Source organism: Syngnathus typhle, linkage group LG17 (genome assembly GCF_033458585.1).
Source record: "Syngnathus typhle isolate RoL2023-S1 ecotype Sweden linkage group LG17, RoL_Styp_1.0, whole genome shotgun sequence".
Taxonomy (NCBI): domain Eukaryota; kingdom Metazoa; phylum Chordata; class Actinopteri; order Syngnathiformes; family Syngnathidae; genus Syngnathus; species Syngnathus typhle.
The window spans coordinates 463,719-485,260 of record NC_083754.1 but is presented as its reverse complement, the minus strand read 5'-3'; the positions used below and the strand labels follow the sequence as shown (position 1 = coordinate 485,260).

The 21,542-nt window shown below is 50.0% G+C and overlaps 1 protein-coding gene across 3 annotated transcripts in view; it reads left to right on the top strand.

Moving 5' to 3' along the window:
• Positions 1 to 282: 282 nt before the first annotated feature.
• The window catches only part of znf385c (zinc finger protein 385C), a 30,984-nt gene continuing 9,724 nt past the window's right edge, over positions 283 to 21,542 (top strand). Inside the window, exons 1-2 of one of the 3 annotated variants that reach the window (XM_061304251.1) lie at positions 283 to 524; positions 8,985 to 9,200. In XM_061304251.1, the coding sequence (XP_061160235.1) occupies positions 8,987 to 9,200 (214 nt within the window). In that variant the 5' untranslated portion in view covers positions 283 to 524; positions 8,985 to 8,986. Of the gene's footprint in view, positions 525 to 5,194; positions 5,430 to 8,984; positions 9,201 to 17,611; positions 17,816 to 21,542 lie in introns of those variants that run through there. The other 2 variants (XM_061304250.1, XM_061304252.1) reach the window with 2 other exon arrangements.

Here is a 21,542-nt window from a genome sequence, read left to right as displayed (position 1 = left end):
CATTGGACAAGATGTATCCTTGCGACACTTAGTTCTGTGTTAATCATTTCAAGATAAAACATTTCATTTGGCAGCCGTGTTGGAAAACACATCACCTTTGGGTGAAATGGATTTATTTTAGTTTCAAATGTATTGCTTACGTGATCATGCAGATGAGCAAGTACAAAATCTCACCACATATCCGTGTTTGTCAACATTTTCCATCCTCCGTTTGATCGACCTGTGCTTTTGTTTCGAAAGGACGTTTCCGGTCTAATCTCCCCGTCAACTGGCCCTGTGGAAACTTGACCACGTCGGATGGTTCGCTTCACTTTTTTCCGTCGCTCCGGTCACTTTTGACCTATCTACTTTGACCGTCGCTTCTTTGGCAGCGGAGCGGAGCGGAGCGGAGCGGGGAGGGATAGAACGGAGGCGTGTACCCGGCCAGACGAGACGAGACGTCCGGTGCCCGTTGTGTCGGTGCCGGCCGGTTCGGCTGTTGCTCGGCTGTTGGGGCTTCAGGTGCGCACACCTGCAACGTGTTGGTAAGTTTGTCGTTCTGTTTTTGGACACCATATTTCGAGCGGGAAGTAAAAGTTGATGGCAAAATTCAAGAGAAAGCGACTCAAAAGATGTCCGAAAGAATTTGCGAGTGAACGCTGAGCACGTTTTGGGGAGTGAGCGATGCTTTGTTTACGATGACTAGTCGTACATTTCGACAGAGTGCCAATTAACGCCATTACGGTGGCTACAAAATGGAAACCAATTCTTCCATTATATTTACTGTGCCGAATTGACTGCGTGCTCTTAACGTTCCTGTGAAGTCCCCACGTGTGTGATTTTGTGTCTTGTCATCAATAATACAGCTCAACAATATTCAAATGACTTACTTGGCCGACCAAAAAAGAAAGAAAAAAAAAAAGTTAGAGCAGACGAAGATGCTTTACTGGTGTTCCGGGCTTTCCAATTGAGGCACTTGACGACAGATTAACGAGACGCTCGATGGCACGAGCCAAAAGACGACACTTGATAGCTGCATTTGGCTACACTGCAACTCTTTGGCATCCATCATCAAATGAATCGAATTTCACATTTGATCAATTGCCCCACCAACTAATGTAGCAGACGTCCCTGTAAAGTCCAAATCCAAATTTGACACTCCATCAAAGACAACCCGACCAAAGGTCAAGTACATATAAAATGAGGGAGCACATCTTTTTCTCTCCCTCTCAAACAAATATATTATACTATATCATAACCTCATTTCTTCTTCTGCGTTCTTTTTCTCAAAGGCTGCGTCTCACTATTTCCTGCTGTGCCCAATTTGTCTTGACCTTCCGTCAGTTTCCATACGAGCAGCCGTCTTTGCCCGCGGCGCCAAGGTGACCGAGCGCCAGAACCCCAAAAGCTTAAAGCCCGTACGCACCGAGGAGATGGACGTCGAAACGTCAGCTGACCATTTCCCGAAAAATCATTAGTGACCTTGGCTCGGATCCCGCCAAAAGTTAAAAGCGGCGGCGGCAGTTAAGTCACCGAGCTGAAGCGCCAGTGCAAACACACACGTAATTCCTAATTAGCTGGAGGACAACGAGGTGGCGTCATGGCTGCAAAACACCGACTGCTATATATTTGCTTTACAGCTTTAATCAAATGTATTATCGGAACAATAGCGAGTGTGCCAAAGGTTCATCAACAGTGCTGTATATTATTCGCCGCACAAACATGACCAAACTTGCGTTTCCACTTGAGTTAGAACGTAATTGGATTTTTTCCCCCTCATGCCATGTTACAAGAATTGGGACTCTGACAGCTGCGCAAAGCCTGGCGGCATGGCAAGCGCCGGCATGGCAAGCGCCGGCAAAGCGCCGGCATGGCAAGCGCCGGCATGGCAAGCGCCGGCATGGCAAGCGCCGGCATGGCAAGCGCCGGCAAAGCGCCGGCATGGCAAGCGCCGGCATGGCAAGCGCCGGCATGGCAAGCGCCGGCATGGCAAGCGCCGGCATGGCAAGCGCTGGCAGCGCCGGCATGGCAAGCGCCAGCATGGCAAGCGCCGGCATGGCAAGCGCCGGCATGGCAAGCGCCGGCATGGCAAGCGCCGGCAAAGCGCCGGCATGGCAAGCGCCGGCATGGCAAGCGCCGGCATGGCAAGCGCCACCATGGCAAGCGCCACCATGGCAAGCGCCACCATGGCAAGCGCCACCATGGCAAGCGCCACCATGGCAAGCGCCACCATGCCGCCATGGCAAGCTCGGTTGACCCCGACGGAAGCTTGCCGCCTTGAGCCAACGGGAGCTTCCACGCTACATCAGTCATCCAGCTTGCCCTGGGGGAGGCCACGCTCGCATTTGACTTTCTTAGCGCATTTTTTGCTTGTAATTGTCATCCAGCGAAGCTACAAAAGCAAGCTTAGATTTGTCATTGTTGCTCAAACAAAGCACCTTAAAGCACCTGGCGTTCTTTAGCAGCCGTAGGAGCCGACTCTCCGTGGCCCGTTTGCCTTCAATGAAATCATTGTAAAAGGCACACCTCGCTACCTGCACACATGCGGACAGTGGCCTCGGTGTGTACGCTTAAGCAAACACGCGCACACTGAAGCGTTCGTTTATGCTGCTTTAACACAGCTTCAGTGTGCCACAGCTGCTTGCGACGACAACACGCTGGCAAAATAAACAGGAGCTGCCAGGAAATTGACAAATGCACTCTCAGTTGATGTTAGGCTGATTTCGTCAGGAATCGAAGTTTTGAACCTTTTTTTTTTTTTTTTATCTTTACTTTTTTTTAACGGCTCAACGGTAGCTAAAGCTATCAGTGTCATGACAGCCAGCGAGAGATGATGTTGAAAAAGGATTTGCACAATAACGTAGTTGTGATGTATGTGAAATAGCAGAGGAAGCCGATTGGTTCCCAACCTTGGGCGCCGCAATTTGCCTTTGAATGAAGCGACCGCCCTTGGCGCTACATTAGTTAGGGTGTCGACTTGATCCCCCCCGAGCCCGGCGCAATCATCACCAGCTCGTGGCGGCCTGACACGTGGCACAATTGAACCATAAATTGACCCCCCATCCGTCACTGCTGTATTCATTTTCTTTTCTTTGTGTGCTGACAAAACAAACCAAGACGAGGTTAACGGCAGTCGCAGCCACGTTGAGTCGGTGCACAAAAAAAGAAACCCGGGTGACTTCTGTCCCGAGGAGATACAGTCTGGCTGAAGAAAAAAGGCTTTTGAGAGCCTTCTAAACGCTTTTGCCGTCTGGAACTCTCTGTCCCGCCTTCCAAAACACACAGAGGCCCGCCCACCAGCCAGCCAGCCCGGTTGCCCGCCCGGTCGCCCGCCGCGAGGTACAGTAGAGCCTTGAAGGGCGTACATTGGAGCTCTGTGTGTTGCTGTTTAACTTCCAGCCTCCCTCCCTCCCTCCCTCCCGCCCTTCCTTCTCTCACCACCCACCCCGTGCAGAGGCCGATTTGAACTGCCTCCTGTTTTCATTTGACTGCCAAGTGGTCGGAGCCAGTCCATCCTCTGAACAAGCGCGCCTGTCCCCTCCAAACGTATTGGAGCGCCTTCAGACTTCAGGACACGTGCAGACACCGTTGTCGTCTTTTTAATACGGCAGCGGGCCGGGCCACGTAATGAGCCCTGAGGGCACTCGAACGAGCCGTCTCTCCTCCACGCCCAGGAGACTTGTTACGTAAACCACTACACGACCTGGATGAGCACTTTTTGCCACACTAAAAGCTTCCTCCCAGGTCGACGTTTATGCTAATGGCCGCGGAGTGCCTGCGCGACAGCGAGCGAGCGAGCGAGCGCCCGAAAACGAAGCTGCGCTCGTGACCTTGGCCCACTTGACTGGAGCGCTCCGCTTTTCCTCTAATAGCCACGCGGCGGCAGCGGCTCGGAATAGCAGCAACGTGAGCCCATTAAGCGACATTTTTAATTGTTACCGTGCTCGCTGGGCCTGTGTCCTTGGCACACATCCGTGACTTTATTGACGTGTCAAAGCATTTGATTCGAGTGGCACTCGTGAAAAAAAACTTGATTCAAGTACAAGACTTGTTTCACGTTCTACCTTATTACTATCTTGATCCTCAGGCCAAAGAAATCGTTTTCAAAATCTGTCTGTCCGTCCGTCCGTTTTTTCCGAATTTTGTATTACTTTTGTACCATACAAACTATAGACTATGATATTGCACAGTTGTCTCAACTGGTGGCGCAACCGGCTACTAACTGAGAGCTCAGTGCTTGGAGCCCACCTTTGTACGCGACGCGACGCTTTTGCTATCCTCCATTTGTCGGTTTCGACCAATTGAAGCAAAACATGGTTGACTGGTGACGACAATGACTTTGCTAAGTGACCCCTTTTGTGACTAATACGTCATATTGTCAGCACACGATAAGAGCAACTCTTTTCAATTCTAATGCTTATCATTTCCCAAAATGCTGCGGTATATTATACTGGAAAAGGCTCGTTGAAGTCAAGTGACATCACCCCCTACTGGCTCGGCTGTTTGGTTGTTTTGACTGGTCCATTAAATGTACACTCCCCCTCAGAACATGAAAGTCTGTCCGTGTTGTCATGGCAATGACGTCAAAGTCTGCTTTATTGTCAATCCCTTCATATGTCAAGACACACAAAGAAACCGAAATTCCGTTTTCTCAGATTTCATTGATTGGAAAAGCGCTGGCTGCTGCTGCTGCTAATCATCATTTGTGTTTTGTCAACTTGTCACGTGGCCGCAGCCATCGCTCGCATAGCCTCCAAACGGCGGCCCCGTTACGGCCTTTATTAGTGTCTCAATCTCCATTTACGTAAAGTGCAGCCCCAAGCCTCCGCTCTGAAGATGAAACGCCAGCTTAGCGCGCTAATTTAGCGCACCAACCCGCTCCGTTATCTACGTATGCATACGTACGCGTATATATAGAGCGAGTCATTTGCGTCCTAAAAATACCGCGCCGCTCATCGAGGAATGTCTGACCTTTGTTGTTTTGATCCGATTCTGTGGCATTGTCAGACGACAATGACGGCCAAAATGCTAGCGCTGACTCGTGTCTTCATCTCTGTGAAGTGTGTGCAGTAATAGAAGACACAAAGTTTCTTTCTGCGTATGGAGTGATCCTAAAACAATGCCGTCCGTGCCATTGACTGGCACGTTAATCACTCGTGGAAAGGGAAATGCTTTGAATTCCACGCTAAGCCCGTACTTGTGGCTAATCTGCCGCTCTTGGTTCTCACAAAGTCACCGACTGGATGAAGGTGCGCCTTTCTAACGAGCCACAGAGAGAGAGACACAGAGAGAGAGAGAGACAGAGAGAGACAGAGACAGAGAGAGACAGAGAGCCCTCGTATGGTTTTCCTTGTCTGTAGATTTTCTCGCCGTCCGTCTGGAGGTGGCTTTCCTGATGTTTCTCCAAATGGGTTACAAGTTCACTTTTGTGCTTGTAATGGAAGCAAAAGGTAATTGGGAAAACACGTGCGCACAGCGTGCTCTCACACCCTTGTGTGTTGATAGTGTGACACATAATTAGCCTAGTTGCTAATAGCTTTATTCTCCAGCTCTTTGGGGTGTTGACAGAAAATGGGAAGCCGTTTGTGGCGAGCTAGGGAGGGAGGAGGGTGACACACACACACACACACACACACACACACACGCACCAGCAGTGAATGTGAGAGCCGTGTTGTCATGTTATTCTCACAGCTGCTCTCAAGTGTGTTTGTGTGGGTGTAAGTGCAGTTCATTCATCACTGAGTGAGCCACGGCGGCTAGCGAGGTGCAGCTCCCGACCGACCCAGTGCAGATCTGCAAGCAGAGTTATGACACTATTTATGTACGACTAGCCATCACATTTGACCACCCCAAAAAAAAAAAAACCTGTTGTCATTTCTTTTTGGACTTCTTCATTTCCAGCTCCAGGCTCAGCCGAGTGGAGTGCAGGTCTGCTCTGATTGCAAAGAGAGAGCCTCCCTCCCTTCCTCCCTTCCAGTCCCTCCCAGAAAAGGCTCCCCCTGATTTTTTGCTCATATTTTTGTTAGAAATATGTGCAAAAGATTAGATGAGGTTAGAAAGGGATGTTTGCTTTTTCCTCGTCTCTGTTCTTGTCGGAACCTATTTTCTCTGCATCCTTCTCCACTTAGGTCAAATCCAACATGTATGCGTCTATGTAAACATCAAGAACAATCACGATTCTTCTGCGCTAATCGTTTGATTGCTCTTTGTTTGACGAGTATCTCGGCAACGCGAATAACAAGTGTCGGCCCGGGGAATGAGGGATGCGCCCGGAGATTAGCGCAAAGGGCAGCAGACGGACGGCGTGCCAGCGCCGACACCGCCGCTAATCCCGGGATACATAACAATAATACTTTGACCGTAACACACCTGGAGTCAATGCTGAAGCGGCGTTTAGCCCTCCCTCCGTTCCTCCAGCTCCTTTTATTGGGACGCATTGAGAGCACAAGCTGCCAGTGAAATGGACTTTTACTGTGTCAGCGCAGCCACGGCGGCCACACTGCCCTGCCCTGCCCTGCCCTGCCCTGCCCTGCCCTGCCCTGCCCTGCCCTGCCCTGCCCTGCCCTGCCCTGCCCTGCCCTGCCCTGCCCTGCCCTGCCCTGCCCTGCCCCGCCCTGCCGCCGCTAAATGGAGGCTCCCAAGTTCCAGACTTGAGGCAGGCACCTGCCTTCACCACAACTTCCCTGGGAGATCCATTTACACTCGTAAACATTCTGGGAACCGTGAACAAAATCCATCTGATATTCAATACATAATTCCAGTTATCAGTATTGAGCAAAAAAGCCCAAATCTGCCCATCTCGTCGTCTCCGCCGACTTCCTGATGTAGGAGAATCCCCGCACTCGGTCTCTGATTCATTGCGGCGCGTTGGATTTATTGACCCGCAATCATCTCAAAACGTCATGTTGTCGTCAAATCCCAGTTATTATCATGCCCGCGCGCCCGCCCGCCCGCTTGCGCTTGGCACCCGCCATGACTGCAACTGCACCTGGTGGCATGTGTCCTTCACACCGCCGTGTTTGGAAGGAATGCGTCCCAAAAACACTAGCGTGACTAGGCATCACCAGAGATGAATAATAAATGGCTTTGAGAATCCTTTAGTAGTCACCAGAGGTGTTTGGACGTGACCGCTTGTGTGGGGTTCTTGTGCAATGGGCGTAGGAATGGGCCCAAGAAAGAGAAAACGCACAAGCTTCTAAGTATATCCAGCGTTGGACGGAACCCCTCCCTGTAAAATCTCTTCCCCGCTTCCGCTTTGTGGTTCCGAGTCAACGTGCTAACTTTAGCTAAAGGCACAAGAATGTTTGATGAGTGAGAGAACTGGATGCTTTCATTTTTTTGGGGGCTTTAGAAAGGGCGCAGTGGTGGTGAGCCAATTACGAAAGCGAGGCACCATTGCGGGCAGGCGGGCTAATAATATACACTCTCAGTAAATTTCCTAGCGTGCGTATTTCTACTACGTTGACGTCGGCCAATGTTTAAAAAGAAAACATTTCAATCGACGCTCACTAGCAGATATCAATAGGTTTCAAAATTTCAATCAAAACCCTTTACTCCATAAATCGATGGGATCATTGGTGGAATGTTAAAAAACAACTTGTGGGAGCGTTAAAGCAGGTTCCATCCCATTAGCAAATGTTTTCTTGTGTGTGGAGTGAGTGAGTGAGTGATCCCGTGTGGGGGCCCCTCCAACGGGCACAGCGGATGGGCTCGTGATTACAAGAATGGTCCAAGTCCGCCTGGCGTATTGCGGGATGCGGTATCGTAAATGTTTTCTTTTTGATTGCTCAGCTCTGCCGAGTCATTGGCAAGTGCCGAGTCGGCCGTCCTCCGGTGTGTCACGTGTGGGCCGTTTAGAGAGTGTTTGAAGGGGGAGAAAAAAGATTGATTTGCAAGAACATGAATTTTCCTGACACCAAAAGCAACCTTCCGGCAGCCTCAGCTCAGATTCCGCGGCAGCGTCGGGCGTGTGCGTAGCTTTGCGCCATTGAAGACCACAGAGATGTTCTTCATTGGCTGTCAGGCCTGGCTGGGCAGGGCAGGGCAGGGCAGGGCAGGGCGAGGCGCAAGTTTGCACTCGACGCCCAATGGGGCCTCTCATCTGAATAGGCGCTGCTTGCCTGCTGCAATGTCTTTTCAGCACGAGTGCCTGCGTGCGTGTGGTTGTGCTATTTACGTAAAGAACTCCAAGATGCACAAGCGGGGATGTTTGGGGGAACTTTTTTGCCCCCTCCTTTGCCCAGCCAACTTTTCTCATTTATTTGTGGTGTAATGAGCTATACACGTCTTTCTGTCTGTCTTTCTGTCTTTCTGTCTTTCTTTCTTTCTTTCTTTCTTTCCTTCTTTCCTTCTTTCCTTCTTTCCTTCTTTCTTTCTTTCTTTCTTTCTTTCTTTCTTTCTTTCTTTCTTTCTTTCTTTCTTTCTTTCTTTCTTTCTTTCTTTCTTTCTTTCTTTCTTTCTTTCTTTCTTTCTTTCACCTGGCGAGTCTTTCTAACTGATTCTAATTAGATTACAACTTCATTCCCTTGGTATAATTTGTGTCGTCCCCCCCAACGATTACTTATCGTGACAACGAAAATCTCCTCGGTCACACTAAATTGAATTGAGCTCTTTTAATCATTGCACAAAGGTTGAACTTGATCCCTTAGTCCCAGTACACTTGTCTTTTGATGGGGTCACGTCAGACCTGACACTGAAGCTCTCTGTCGCCCCCCTGTGGTGCATCTCAGTTGCACCGCTATGATTGTTTAGCCTTGGCGGTTACTGATGTTGCCTTGTAGGGAACGCTTGAATATCACATTGACACACAGGGATTGAAATATCACATTCAGCATCCAAATATGATGTGTCCATGTCTGTTTTACCACACATTAGGTACCACATATGCCAATCGAAGAGATCCATCCATGTACTAATCATGATCTTTTTGTTTGCCTCTTTGGCTTAGCGATGAAGCCTCCATCCATGTACTAATCATGATCTTTTTGTTTGCCTCTTTGGCTTAGCGATGAAGCCTCCCATCAGCCAATCGGACTGCGGCCGAGCGGACGGGCGCGCTCCCAGGCCCAAGAGGGAACGGAAAGAGCGCAGCTACACCACGTGCGACGTTTGCAACATCCAACTCAACTCGGCGGCGCAGGCGCAGATCCACTACGACGGCAAGACGCACAAGAGGAGGCTCAGGCAGAACGGCGACGGAGGCAAGACGGCAAACGGCGCAGGTCTGGCTACCGCTGGGGTTTTTGTTCTTAGTTTCTTCTTCCTGATGTATTGAAAATTCACCTGAGGCTGTTTGGCAGTGCAACTTCAAATTTAGTCATTGTGAGTAGATCCACCCAAAAGTTGGAATACACCGGCCGCCATAAAGCGGTGATCGAGTATTCAGAGGTTCTTGAAACATTGAAATGGATTCATTTCATTTGGGAGGGAGGCGTCTCGAGAATGGAGCCACCCTAAAATGTCCTTTTGCTTTGACTGCCATTGCTGCTGGCCGGCCGATGCAAACGCGCATGCGTGCGCTGCCACGTAGCCGTGCTGAAGCGATGCCGTGTGCAGATTCTCTCTGACACGCCGTCACAATGGCGCGGCCTTATCTCCACTCACCTTCTGCTGACTCCCCCAGGCTGCAAGCCGCCCTGCTGCGTCCTCCCGCCCTCCCCCTCCTGCTTTGTGTGTGTGTGACTGCTTTGGATAGTTTTAAAGAAGTAAATAGGTGTTTGTGTCAGCCCGTATACTCAGTTTCTTTTTTTTTTTTTTTTTTTATCTGATTCCCTCATTCCACCCCCTCAAAAGAGTATTTTTCTTTCAAATGCGTCGGTGTGTTGGATTCCTGCTCTGCTCTGCTCTGCTCTGCTCTGCTCTGCTCTGCTCTGCTCTGCTCTGCTCTGCTCTGCTCTGCTCCGCTCCGCTCCGCTTCGCTGAGCTGACAGTAGGTCTGGGCCCTTGCTCCTTCTGGCGTCCATGCTGGCTGGACAGGTGCAGAAGCCAGACCGACTAAGACACGTGCGCGACTCAGCTGTCTGTTGTTATGACACAGCCACTAATGCTAAACATTCCTTGACTTGATAGAAAATAAGTCAATGAAGCAGTGTAGCCAGAGTTGTGTTTGTCATGCGTACCTCTTTGAAGGACCCTTGAAAAGGATGATGTGTTTACGACTTGTGGCAAAAGCGGGATCCCCGTGTGATTTGGATCCATCCCCTGGGGGAGAGGGGAGCAATGAGCAGCAGCAGCAGCAGCAGCAGCAGCAGCAGCAGCAGCAGCGGTGCCGCCGCCACCGCCGCCGCGCTCGGGAATCATCTGGTGATCTAACCCTTACCCAATTCCAACCCTTAATGCTGAGTGCCAAGCAGGGAGGCAATGGGTCCCATTTTTATAGTCTTTGGCCGGCCAGGGTTTGAACCCACAACCTTCCAGTCTCAGGGCGGACACTCCACCACTAGGCCCACTGAGCTGCTTTCTTTATTTATCCACGTATAAAATGGGCCCCGGCGCAATCACAGAGGATGACACGCTGATGGGAGAGAGAGGCCCGATTTGACCTAGCAACGTGAACACGCGCTCGTCTTTGTGTGTAACGTCGTCCAGATCTGCCAAAGCGAGAGGGAGGAGGAGAAAGAATTAGCATTTTTTTCACGCGCCTCTATATCTCATTTTCCTCTGATGTGTGCACTTTTTTTCCTTTTTGGTTTTGAAATTTGCCGTGCCTGTTAGGCGAGAGAGCGAGAGAGCGAGAGAGCGAGCGAGCGAGCGCTCGTCATCGCGGCCGCCCGTCTGATGCCATCTCCTCTGCCGCGTCGCTGCTTTAATAAAGCGTGACGGATTGGATTAAAGACGCGGATTTTCTGCATGAATGCATTTGCGCATCTGTGTTTTATTTTTGTCGCCTTGTGCCATTTTCCAATTCCTCCACCCCCCCGTGACGACATGAAATGACTTCTGTGCTACTCCCCCATCCACACGGGAAGGCCAGAGCCCAGATTCCAAGCCAGACCTTTTTAGACTGGAGCCATATGTGCTAAGCAAAGCTGTCAAAAAAAATGTTGGTTTTCTTTTCCACTTTTTGCGCTTTCCTTCTCTTCTGCGCTCTGCTCATCATCCCCCTCCGCTCTGCCCTGCCCTGCCTGGGGTGCGACGGGTTCAAACTCTGGCAAAAGGTCGGCGGGCACGCGAGCGAGCGAGCGAGCGAGGCCAGCGCACAAGGGGGTCCGCCAATGTGAGAAACAAGCCACTGTGGGGGAAGGGCATAGCCGCTGATTTCGAAGCTCTTGAAAGTGTTTAACTTGGAAGCCTGCTGTGCCTTTTACTCACTTGATGAGGCCCGGACAGATCAAACTAATATTTATGCACTGTCACTATGTCACTTGTTTATGCAAATAAACTCCCATGAGTATCGGCCAAAGAAACACACACACGCACGTCGGCGTTTAGAGCAGATGATTTTCATTGTTATTCATGAATTAATTTATTCGCCGTTGGCAGGCGCCAAACGGGGGCTGGAATATGCAGATGCAGGTTTGTTTCTCCGCGGGAATTTTCCGGCCCATCGCCTCCGGCCCGTAATAAAGACAGGCAGCCACGCAGGCAGCCACGCAGGCAGCCACGCAGGCAGCCACGCAGGCAGCCACGCAGGCAGCCACGCAGGCAGGCAGGCAGGCAGGCAGGCAGGCAGGCAGGCAGGGAAGGAAGGAAGGAGGAGGCCGCTTCAACTCCTCTTTGGTGTGCTCCAGGTGTGATGGAATGGCGTCCTTGACGCCGGGGTGAGCATGTAGCGCCGTCACCCCCCGACCCGCGCCTTCGCTGGCTTGTCAGCAGTGAAAGCACCCGTGGGGCGAGTTGTTTGCTTTTGTCTCAGCGCTTACCGCTGACCCCGCAACCAATCTGGACAAAACTAACACACGCCCAAAGCGGATGGTGCGTCACCTCCCCTCACCCTTCACGGGGTCCGGTTGAGTCGCTGGCAAATGTCAACGCTCTCCATGGGTGCATTCATAAGGAAGGAAGGAAGGAAGGAAGGAAGGAAGGAAGGAAGGAAGGAAGGAAGGAAGGAAGGAAGGAAGGAAGGAAGCAAGGAAGCAAGGAAGCAAGGAAGCAAGGAAGCAAGGAAGCAAGGAAGCAAGGAAGCAAGGAAGCAAGGAAGGAAGGAAGGAAGGAAGGAAATTGCGTGTAGAACCTAGCATACAGAAGTACATTAGACATTTTATAGACGTATGGAACATCAGCTGCAGTATGATGTAAATGGGATGTTAGAGATGCATTCAAGGTACATATATTAAATATTAGGGAACATATGATTACAGGATGGTACATTAGCCTTGGATAGCATATATATATATATATATATATATACACACATACAGACACGGTGCTAAGAAAATAAGCAAAATGGCCGCGTCACAGCGCAGAGATGTAAATAGCAAACGACTGCCAAATGGCCGGGAGGATGTTGGCTTCTTGGCACGCTTCACGCCACGCGAGGAGGGTCGCGACAGGAAGTCAGGATGTTAGCGTTGACACGCGGACAGACGCTCCGTTTTCTAATAGATGTTGAGCGTTTGCGTTCCAATAGACCGAGTTCACGGTCCTCTAAAGTCTTCTTTTTTTATGTATGGAATATATTGTCACAGTGGTTGCGACATTGCTCCGAGCATCCTTCATGGCTGACATGTTGTTCCCTTGCCTGTTGGCCAAACGAGAGAGGGAGAGAGGGAGAGAGGGAGAGAGGGAGAGAGGGAGAGAGGGAGGACACGCACGAGGCCCCGTGGGCGTGAGTCCGGTCCAGAGTCCAGGGCCGTATGTCAAATCAGCAGTGCCTGCCTGTGAGAACCCCAGGCCCAATTTGTAGCGTATAATTAGCTTTTAATCAGTGCCGTCGTTGGGGCGGGCGGGCGGGCGGGCGGGCGGCCAAAATTAAGCCCGGCTCTGGCTCTGGCTCTGGCTCTGGCTCTGGCTCTGGCTCTGGCTCTGGCTCTGGCTCTGGCTCTGGCTCTGGCTCTGGCTCTGGCTCTGCTTAAAATAAGCTTTCAGAAATTGCCTTTGAAAGCCTGTGACCCGTAGCATCCAATCACACGCACACATAGCAATGTTTATTTGCCCTTTGGTTTCTGGGGAATATGTTGTCATTTTGCAGTGATGCTGACCTATATGTCATTCTTTTGCATGCAAGCTCATTCCCGGTTCACATCATGCCTAATGCAGGACAATTCACCACGATGTAGTACACGTATACGTGTATGTGTACGTACGTAATATATGCGCTCGTGAGTGTATATGTATATATATATATGTATATATGTATATGTAAATATGTATGTATATGTGTATGTATATATGTGTATGTATATATATATATATGTATGTATATGTATATGTATATATATATCTATATATATATATATATATAGATATAGATATACACACATATCCATAGTCTGAAATGTAATATGGTAGATTAGCCGTCATGGTGGAATTCGCCTGCACTGGTCCCCAGCGCGTTTCTACTCCATAATGAAGTGAAGGCAGATGAAAGGCTTCTTTTAATGGACTTTGCTTGAGCTGGGACGAGGGAGGGAGGGAGGGAGGGAAGCCAACGCAACGGCGACACGTAACCTTCTGTGGCTAATAAATTGCCGTTATTGTCCCGCAGGGTGCATTTGTCCCTGTATTTGGAATTTGAACCATGATGTTCCACCTCGGCCCTGTAGTTGGCAGTAATGCGCATTAAAAACTGTCCGTTTTCACACCCACAACGGCGCAGAATGGTGTAACGCCACCCATAGTGAGTTGAGCGAGTCGTCACGCGTTGGTCACGACCACGTGGTTAACAATACTAGGTCCGTTCCATTGCGCCGTGCCCTGTTAAAAGTGATTCCTTCTGTTGTTCTAAAAGTGGAAGGAAGATGTCAGGTTTGACAAATGCGTCACAAAAAAAAAAGAAAAGAAAATGTTCAAAATGTTTTATTTTTAGACCTTCCGAGCCTAATCAGGCACCATTTGCAGTGTGAATATATTTGCGGGAGTCGGCAGCGTTTGATGGAAGAATGCTTGAATGTCGTGATGTGTGTTCAGCGTGTCTGGACTTTATTATTTTGGAGCATTCCTGAGGTCAGGCGAAACCCCCCCCCCCTTACACACAAGCAGAACAGGATTTGGAAACAAATGAGTGTGAAGAGTCATCTTGTGGCTCATGACCTCCTTCGGGGTTTTGCGCTGCCGCTTATTGTTCTGTCAACAGCATCTGCTGGCTCTGATAACGGGATTAGAGCGGCCCGTCCCATTGGGATTAACTAGCAAAGGGACTCTGTTTGTCATTTGAACTGGATGTGGAGCCCCTCTCGCCTCATTTCTTCCCCCCTTTTTCCAATTATAAGCTGTCACTCTCTCCTGGAGACAAGGACGGACATTTGGAATAGCAACTCTGCGCTCTCTGAAGTGCGCGAGTAAATCAAGCGCCGCCGATAGATTGGAGGTCACGTCGAGGTGTCCGGCGGCGGGGTGTGTTGGTCGTTGGGAAAAAAACCACACACACACACACACACACACCTACTGAAAGCAATGTTAAAGATCAGAAATGGAAAGAAGGATCTCCAAATGTGGAATGATTTTTCTCCCACTGCTTCCCAATCAATCATCCGTATCACTCTGCTGCGACCCAAACAATCTCGAATGTGTCCGTCTTTTGATGACTGGACATCTGCTGGAGAAGCTCATTCTTCTGCCCCCCAAAAATCAACATGACAGCGGGTTCTCACAGAAGTCTCCTTCGTGGTGTCTATTGTGTGGCCCATGCCGCTGTCACTGGCGCTCTCCACGATTCCGTCTGATGGGAGCGAGTGAGTGTCAGCCTGGCTGGTGCCACTGCCGCCGTTAGCTGGCTTCTGTCAAGCTGTTTGTCAGCGCTTGTCTTCACGCCTCTCTCCTCTTCTTTTCAACTGGCTTATTCCATCCATCCATCCATCCATCCATCCATCCATCCATCCATCCATCCATCCATCCATCCATCCATCCATCCAATTTGGATCTTCTTCCAATCCCGTCATAGCCATTGTGGGTGGGACGATTGATGGACTTCCCGTTTCAGTTTTGCTCACCTTGTGTTTTGACTTGGATGGACTTGGGGGGGCTGTTACGAGGGAACCACTTTGGGTGGACACCTGACGTCTTCTTTCCCTTCTGTTGTCACATGACCATTTCAATGAGCTCGTTGTCCCCATAGACGGGAATCTCGCATCGACGTCAAAAATGTTCCCGACTCCCGTTTGTAGCCAAGTGCCGTACGTTTCTTTATCTGCTCGCATGTGTTTGCCGGCGCTGGCTGGCACATTTAGCTCGCTCGGCTAGACTCCTGCCTCCCTCCCAGTCAGAGCGCGGGCTGTCGCCGCTCGTCAACGTTAAAGCCGAGCCGATGCCCTCACGCGCCCCGACAGGCAGGCGGCCTGGCCCGCGGGGGAGCCGGCGTCGGGATGCGTGCGCGAAGCCCCCCTCCCCCCCACGGCGCTCGGAATAAATCATTTTGTTTACGTAAGGAATGATGAAAGATGTTTAATCATACGACATTTGCAGTCCTTTACGCTCTCCGTCTGTGGTGACCTTTTGAGAAGAAGTCGCCGGCCGCCATCCGTGGCGAGTTTGGTGTCGGGTGGAGGAGGATGCGACGTGCGTGGCGGCCTAGTTCCACAGCTGCTTGCGCATCTTCCCTTATGGCTCTTGACGTCCGCTGACTGCTTCTCACAGATGTGGTAGGCCCTCATTTCTGCTTTTCCATTGGCCCATTCACACACACTCTCTCTCTCTCTCTCTCTCTCTCTCTCTCTCTCTCTCTCTCTCTCGCTCTCTTTCTCTCTCGCTCTCTTTCTCTCTCGCTCTCTTTCTCTCTCGCTCTCTCTCTCTCTCTTCCTCTCTTTCTCTCTCTCTCTCTCTCTCTCTCTCTCTCTCGCTCTCTCGCTCTCTCTCTCGCCATGCCTTTAGTGTCCCTCTGGTCGGGTTGTAAGGATTGGACTGAGCGTAGTGGTATACAAAATGTATTTTGCGAGTTGAGTTTGGGCTCACCTCCACAGCAGTAGTGACTCCGCCTCCATATGGTGACCCCAGTTGACAAAAGTCATTGATGAATGACTGATGTGAGGGAACCCGGCAGCGGCAGCAGCAGCAGCAGCAGCAGCAGCAGCAGCAGCAGCTCTCTTTCTCACGCGCGCTCTCTCTCTCTCTTTCTCTCTCTCCCGCTCTCTCACTTCCTGTCCGCATAGCTTTGCTCATATACAAAGACATTGTGCCAATGCTAAATGTGGAGGTGCGGATGTGACTAATGTCTAGCGTATATTTCCATTCATAGAAGAATCCTCCAGGTTTCTATTTGGAACAGTTGGCTGCACTCGCCCACCACATTGGGGCTCTTATGTAAACAGGCCAAGTCTCTCTGCATCAACGCATTATGTCGACCCGGTCCAACCAGCCGGCCCGTGAATCATTTCACCTATTTACTCATCCAGCAGTAATACATTAGCAGCAGAAAAAAGCAGCGCCCCCAAAATGGCTTGACTTATGGGCACTGATGGATTGCCGCAGCTGGAATTCAATGGAGGCAGGAATCCAGCTTTGTATTTACAATTCAGAAAAGGCAGAAGATATGCAGCAAGCAAATATTTTGGCTTGTCTGCATGAAATGACACTCTCTGTACGGATGGCACAGATCAAGTTCATACACCAGAAGGTGTCGGTAAGAAAAAGGTAAAGGATAGCTTCCGCCAGTCTTGCGTTTAGGTGCCGTCTGTCTCGCGTAAGCGTGCGTGCGTGCGTGCCTGCGTGCGTGCGTGCGTGCGTGCGTGCGTCCGTCAGTCACTCTCGGCTTTACTTTGACTTGCTCTCGGCAGCAGCCGTCGTCAGTCGTGATGTCGTTTTGTTAAGTTTCTCTGTCTCAGGCCGCTCTTTGGAAGTGAAAAGGAACCACGTGTTGGTATTTAGTCCCATTTCAACTTGTGTTCACTCTTGACTGTGCCCCAAGACTTGCCACGGCGAGCGAGGCGGTCGTCTCCGGAAACCAACAAACCACTTGTCTATCCCGCCCGACCCGACAGCTTGCCCTTCTCTCGGAACCGAGCGGCCGAATCCGCTGGCTGTTACCGGCCCGAGGTGGCCTTTAGTTGCTCTGCTGAGTTGTTGTTTCTCACAGCCGTCAAACGAGATGGACGCTCGCTGGGATGATTGGAATTTCTTTGTACTTGGCTTCTCGGCGGCAGCGACATAACGGGATAAAAAAAAAAAAGGATACAAGATGAAGCGTGAGATGGATGTGCGGCACGCATGAAGAAAAAGCAAAGAAGAAGAAAAACGTTTAACCCTGTAATGAAGTTCCTGACCCGATAGCGCCCTTGCTGCCCCGACCGTCACAATGCGCGTGTCATGAAGCGATGCCTCTTATAGAATACAAAATGAAACATTTGGAGACATGTATGCCACCGTCCAGGTAGTGAGAGGCGGGACAGAAGACGCAAGAGAGAGCGAGGGGAGTCAGAGCGAGGGGAGAGAGAGAGAGAGAGAGAGAGAGAGAGAGAGAGAGAGAGGGGAGGTCTGGGCTGCTCCGCTCTTCTCCTCCCTCTCTTCCGCCTCATTCATTCCTCGCCTCCGTCCAGCCGAGACGAGCAGCGAGCGACAGCGGGAGGGATTTTAACTGAGGATCCGGCCCCAAATTCCCGGACACCCGTCGGAGTGGCGGTGGCGGCGGCGGCGTTTGTCATCAAACCCGGGAGGGGACGCTCCGACATCAGGCGGGCGCTTCCGTGCACACCTGTGCTCCCTCCCCCGTGTACACGCGAGTGACACGCCGCTGCCATGCTCATCGGTGAGTCCCCCGCTCTTTGTGATTAAAAAGTCCCTTGAATGGAGCCTCGCACTTGTTTAAATTCACATGCTCGCTCGCTCGCTCGCTCGCACAGCATCCGCCTCAGCCTCAGCACCCAACTTTATCCTCCGTTCACTTGAATATAGAAAAAAGGATCACAAATATTTGAATAAAGCTGGCTCAATAAAATGACCGTTCACCCAAAAACACTATTATATATTGATATCTAGGTTTCATAATCCGCTATAAAGATGAATGATCCTTTTTTTCACATTTGAAATAATGCACTGAATTCTCCTTTTCTAATATTATTAATATGATCATTTTTAATCTTAATATTCTTTATCAATTGATCAATTCAAAATCGACTACTTATTCGACAATATTTTTCAGGTTTCCATGAGCATATGTGCTTCAAACAAATATTGGGCTTCAAAATCGAGTCCGAAATTCATTCGTAGTTCAATCACACGAGGATAATTGGAAAATGTTTTGAAAAGAAATTGCATGTGGAAATGTGAAAAATCATTTCAATGATTTTATTCATAATTCTCACATGGAGATTTGGAATAGTTCTTGCATTTTTATTTACTGACACAAGGTGACCCCTGAGACGCTCGCCAATGAGGACATTTGTCACTCTGGCCTATTTTTCTTTGTCTTCTCCCACGACACAAGGCAGAAGAACGGTGCCATTTTTCCGGGAGGACGCTCTCGTCTGAACGTGACGAATTCCTACGCAAAGCGGCTGTCCGTTTTCAGGGCCGCCGCCGCCGCCGCGCTTGCAAATGGGGGCCGTCGTAACGACAAAAGCGCTTGATTTTGCGTCCTTTTTGGCAGAGCTGCCGTGCAAATGCAGATTTTTTTTTTTTTTTTTTTTTTAGCCCTGCAGGCAGCCATGAGGCTGTGGGAGGGCTGATTACAGGCTGGGGAATGGGTGCCATTCTCCATCTTCTCCTTGATCGGGGAGGCTAATCTGCACTAAACTGAGGTCCCTGGCTCAATCAGAGCTAATTATGTGTGTGATGGTTCCACTCACAAGCTGTGAGGGAGCTTAGCGGCAAATAAGTGGTGGACTTAAGAGCCGTAGTAAGCTGACATATTCTTTGACTTGCCGATTAACACGTCTAGACGCCGATTGAAAGCAGTAGCAAACTTTATGGCCTAAAATGGCCGCCACGCAATTAAAATGGTTGCCGCCGCTTTGCATGGGGTTTGAATGGAATGGAATGGAATGGAATGGAATGGAATGGAATGGAATAGATCTTTATTTGACACTTGCAGGCAAGAAGCTGCCGTAGTCGGTCGGGGCCATAGTCTGGCTAGGCGAACAAAGGAACGCTACAACCGAAAACAATTGAATTGACGTTGCGTCGTGCCTCGCTGTATCACGTTTGGCTTTTTATGGCTGCACCGTATCAGAGACTTTGAGGTCAGGACGGAAATCCTTTTGTCTTTTCACGCGCCTGCCTTCTGCCATAACTGACGAGCAGTTGCCCAACACAGATTGGCTAACGCTTTAGCCAGTTAGCGGCCAGTTAGCGGCCAGTTAGCGGCCAGTTAGCGGCCAGTTAGCGGCCAGTTAGCGGCCAGTTAGCAGCCAGCCAGCCAGCCGACGGTACGCTCTTCATTCCGTGACTCGTGCTGCATGTATCGTATCCTTTATACGGCACAACCCACTTTGGGTAACTCGTGGCACAACCTTTAACTTTCCACTTTTGTCTGATCCTTTTGTGGCACTTGGAATGTGAGTGTTGTCGTGTTCTTTCTCACAGTAAGAGACACAGCCCTTGAGATTGCACTTTTACTGAGCGTGGGTGGGTAGGTGGGAGTCTTTTCTTTTCTCTATGTGACACAGCCCATGACAACACACTTTTTAGTTTTCGTTTCGGCTGGGAATGTGACTCGGTGTGTGTGTGTGTGTGTGTGTGTGTGTGCATAGCAAAAAGCGCACACAATCAAATGCGATAGTGGATGATGGATGAACCTAGCGAGCCTCGCCGTTCGTCGTCGGGCCTGAGGCGTGAAGGTGGCTGCTTGCGCGCGCACAAACATGCAGTTTTATTAGCTCGACAAACAGCTCTGCAGTCAAATTGTGTTAGCTTTTGTCAGCGCGCGTCGGCCGGCCCCGCAGTGTTTGCGGCAAAATCGAAATGTGCAGCATCGTAATCATAAGAAGGAAGCGTGTCATATTTGTTGTCACTCTAACAGGCCTACCTGAGGTGTTGTACGCTAAAACACCTTCTTCTCTTGTCCTGATGTATTTGTCAGAATGCTGGAGCTGTTGCAATTGTCAGACGTCCCTGCGATGTCATTTGAAGTTTTTTTGCCAAAGAGTCCAGCGGGTGGCGCCAGCTTTTGTCTGCGTGCGTGTGTGCGCACGCGTGTGTGTGTGTGTGTGTAGATAGATAGATAGATAGATAGATAGATAGATAGATAGATAGATAGATAGATAGATAGATAGATAGATAGATAGATAGATAGATAGATAGATAGATAGATAGATAGATAGATAGATAGATAGATAGATAGATAGATAGATAGATAGATAGATAGATAGATAGATAGATAGATAGATAGATAGATAGATAGATAGATAGATAGATAGATAGATAGTGGGGTGTAAATGTAAAAAAAAAAACTACAAAAACAAACAACTTGTGTTAACCTTGAACTCAGTTATTGCCACTCTCTTCTGTAACTATATTCCAAATCATTTTCATTTTATTGGATGTGACTTAAAATGCCTTTTATAACTTTCAAATGTCCCTGTTGAAATATTGTCGACTCTCTCTCTCTCGTGAGATCTTTGCATCAATTTTTCATCATGTGACCCTGGGTGGTCCCTTCCCCTGAACCACCCCCCCCCCCCCCCCCCCCCTCCCTTTTTTTCTGTGAGTGACGTTTATTGGTCCAAAGTGACGTTTTCTTGTGATTGGCGTGTGGGCTGGCTGCTAAAGTGACGGACGGCTTGTAGATGCGGGGGGGGGGGGGTCTGACAACATGAGTAATGGTCTCGCGTTGTACCGCCACTCCCCCTCTGATGCCTTTCTTTTCTGATGCTCCTCTCATCCCCATCATGTTGTGGAACGACCAGAGCAGCTCAATTTGTCTCCTTCCGTGCGCATTCCTAAGCCCGCCTTGCTCTCAGGGAAGGCGCGGATGAGATTGAGTAAGGCTCCGAGAGGTAAGGGCCTTAAAACACTCCCGGACCTACCTCGCAGACGCTGGCTGGGAAGGATGATTTCAGACTTTCTGACATCGGATTGCCGTGGTCTTTTCGCGGCACGTCGATCATCACCGTGGAACCCTGACGATTGCGCGGGTACCTCATTTAGTCATGGTTGCTTTTGATTGTCAGTGACGTGAGGTCATTGTCTCCGCCCCGCCGCTGCGGCGGTGCTGCTCTCTCGCTCTCTCTTTGATTAGCAATGTTGTGTGGAATGTTGCGAGCCCCCGGCCCGCCGTACTTGAGGCCAGATTAACATTCAATCCTCTTGGTCTCGGAGGCGCAGCCGAGCGAGCTAACGGCGCGTTAGCGCATGTCAGCCAAAGGTCAACAAAGCCTTTTGTTAAACGAGCACGTCGCTGTACGCTATAGACGCGGCGTTTTATTTTGCGGCTGACTTTGCCTGAATTTGTTGTACAACTGAGCACAGATTGGACACCAAACCAGATGGATACAAATCCGATTGATTCAGATTGCACATTTCTGGGGCGAATCCTG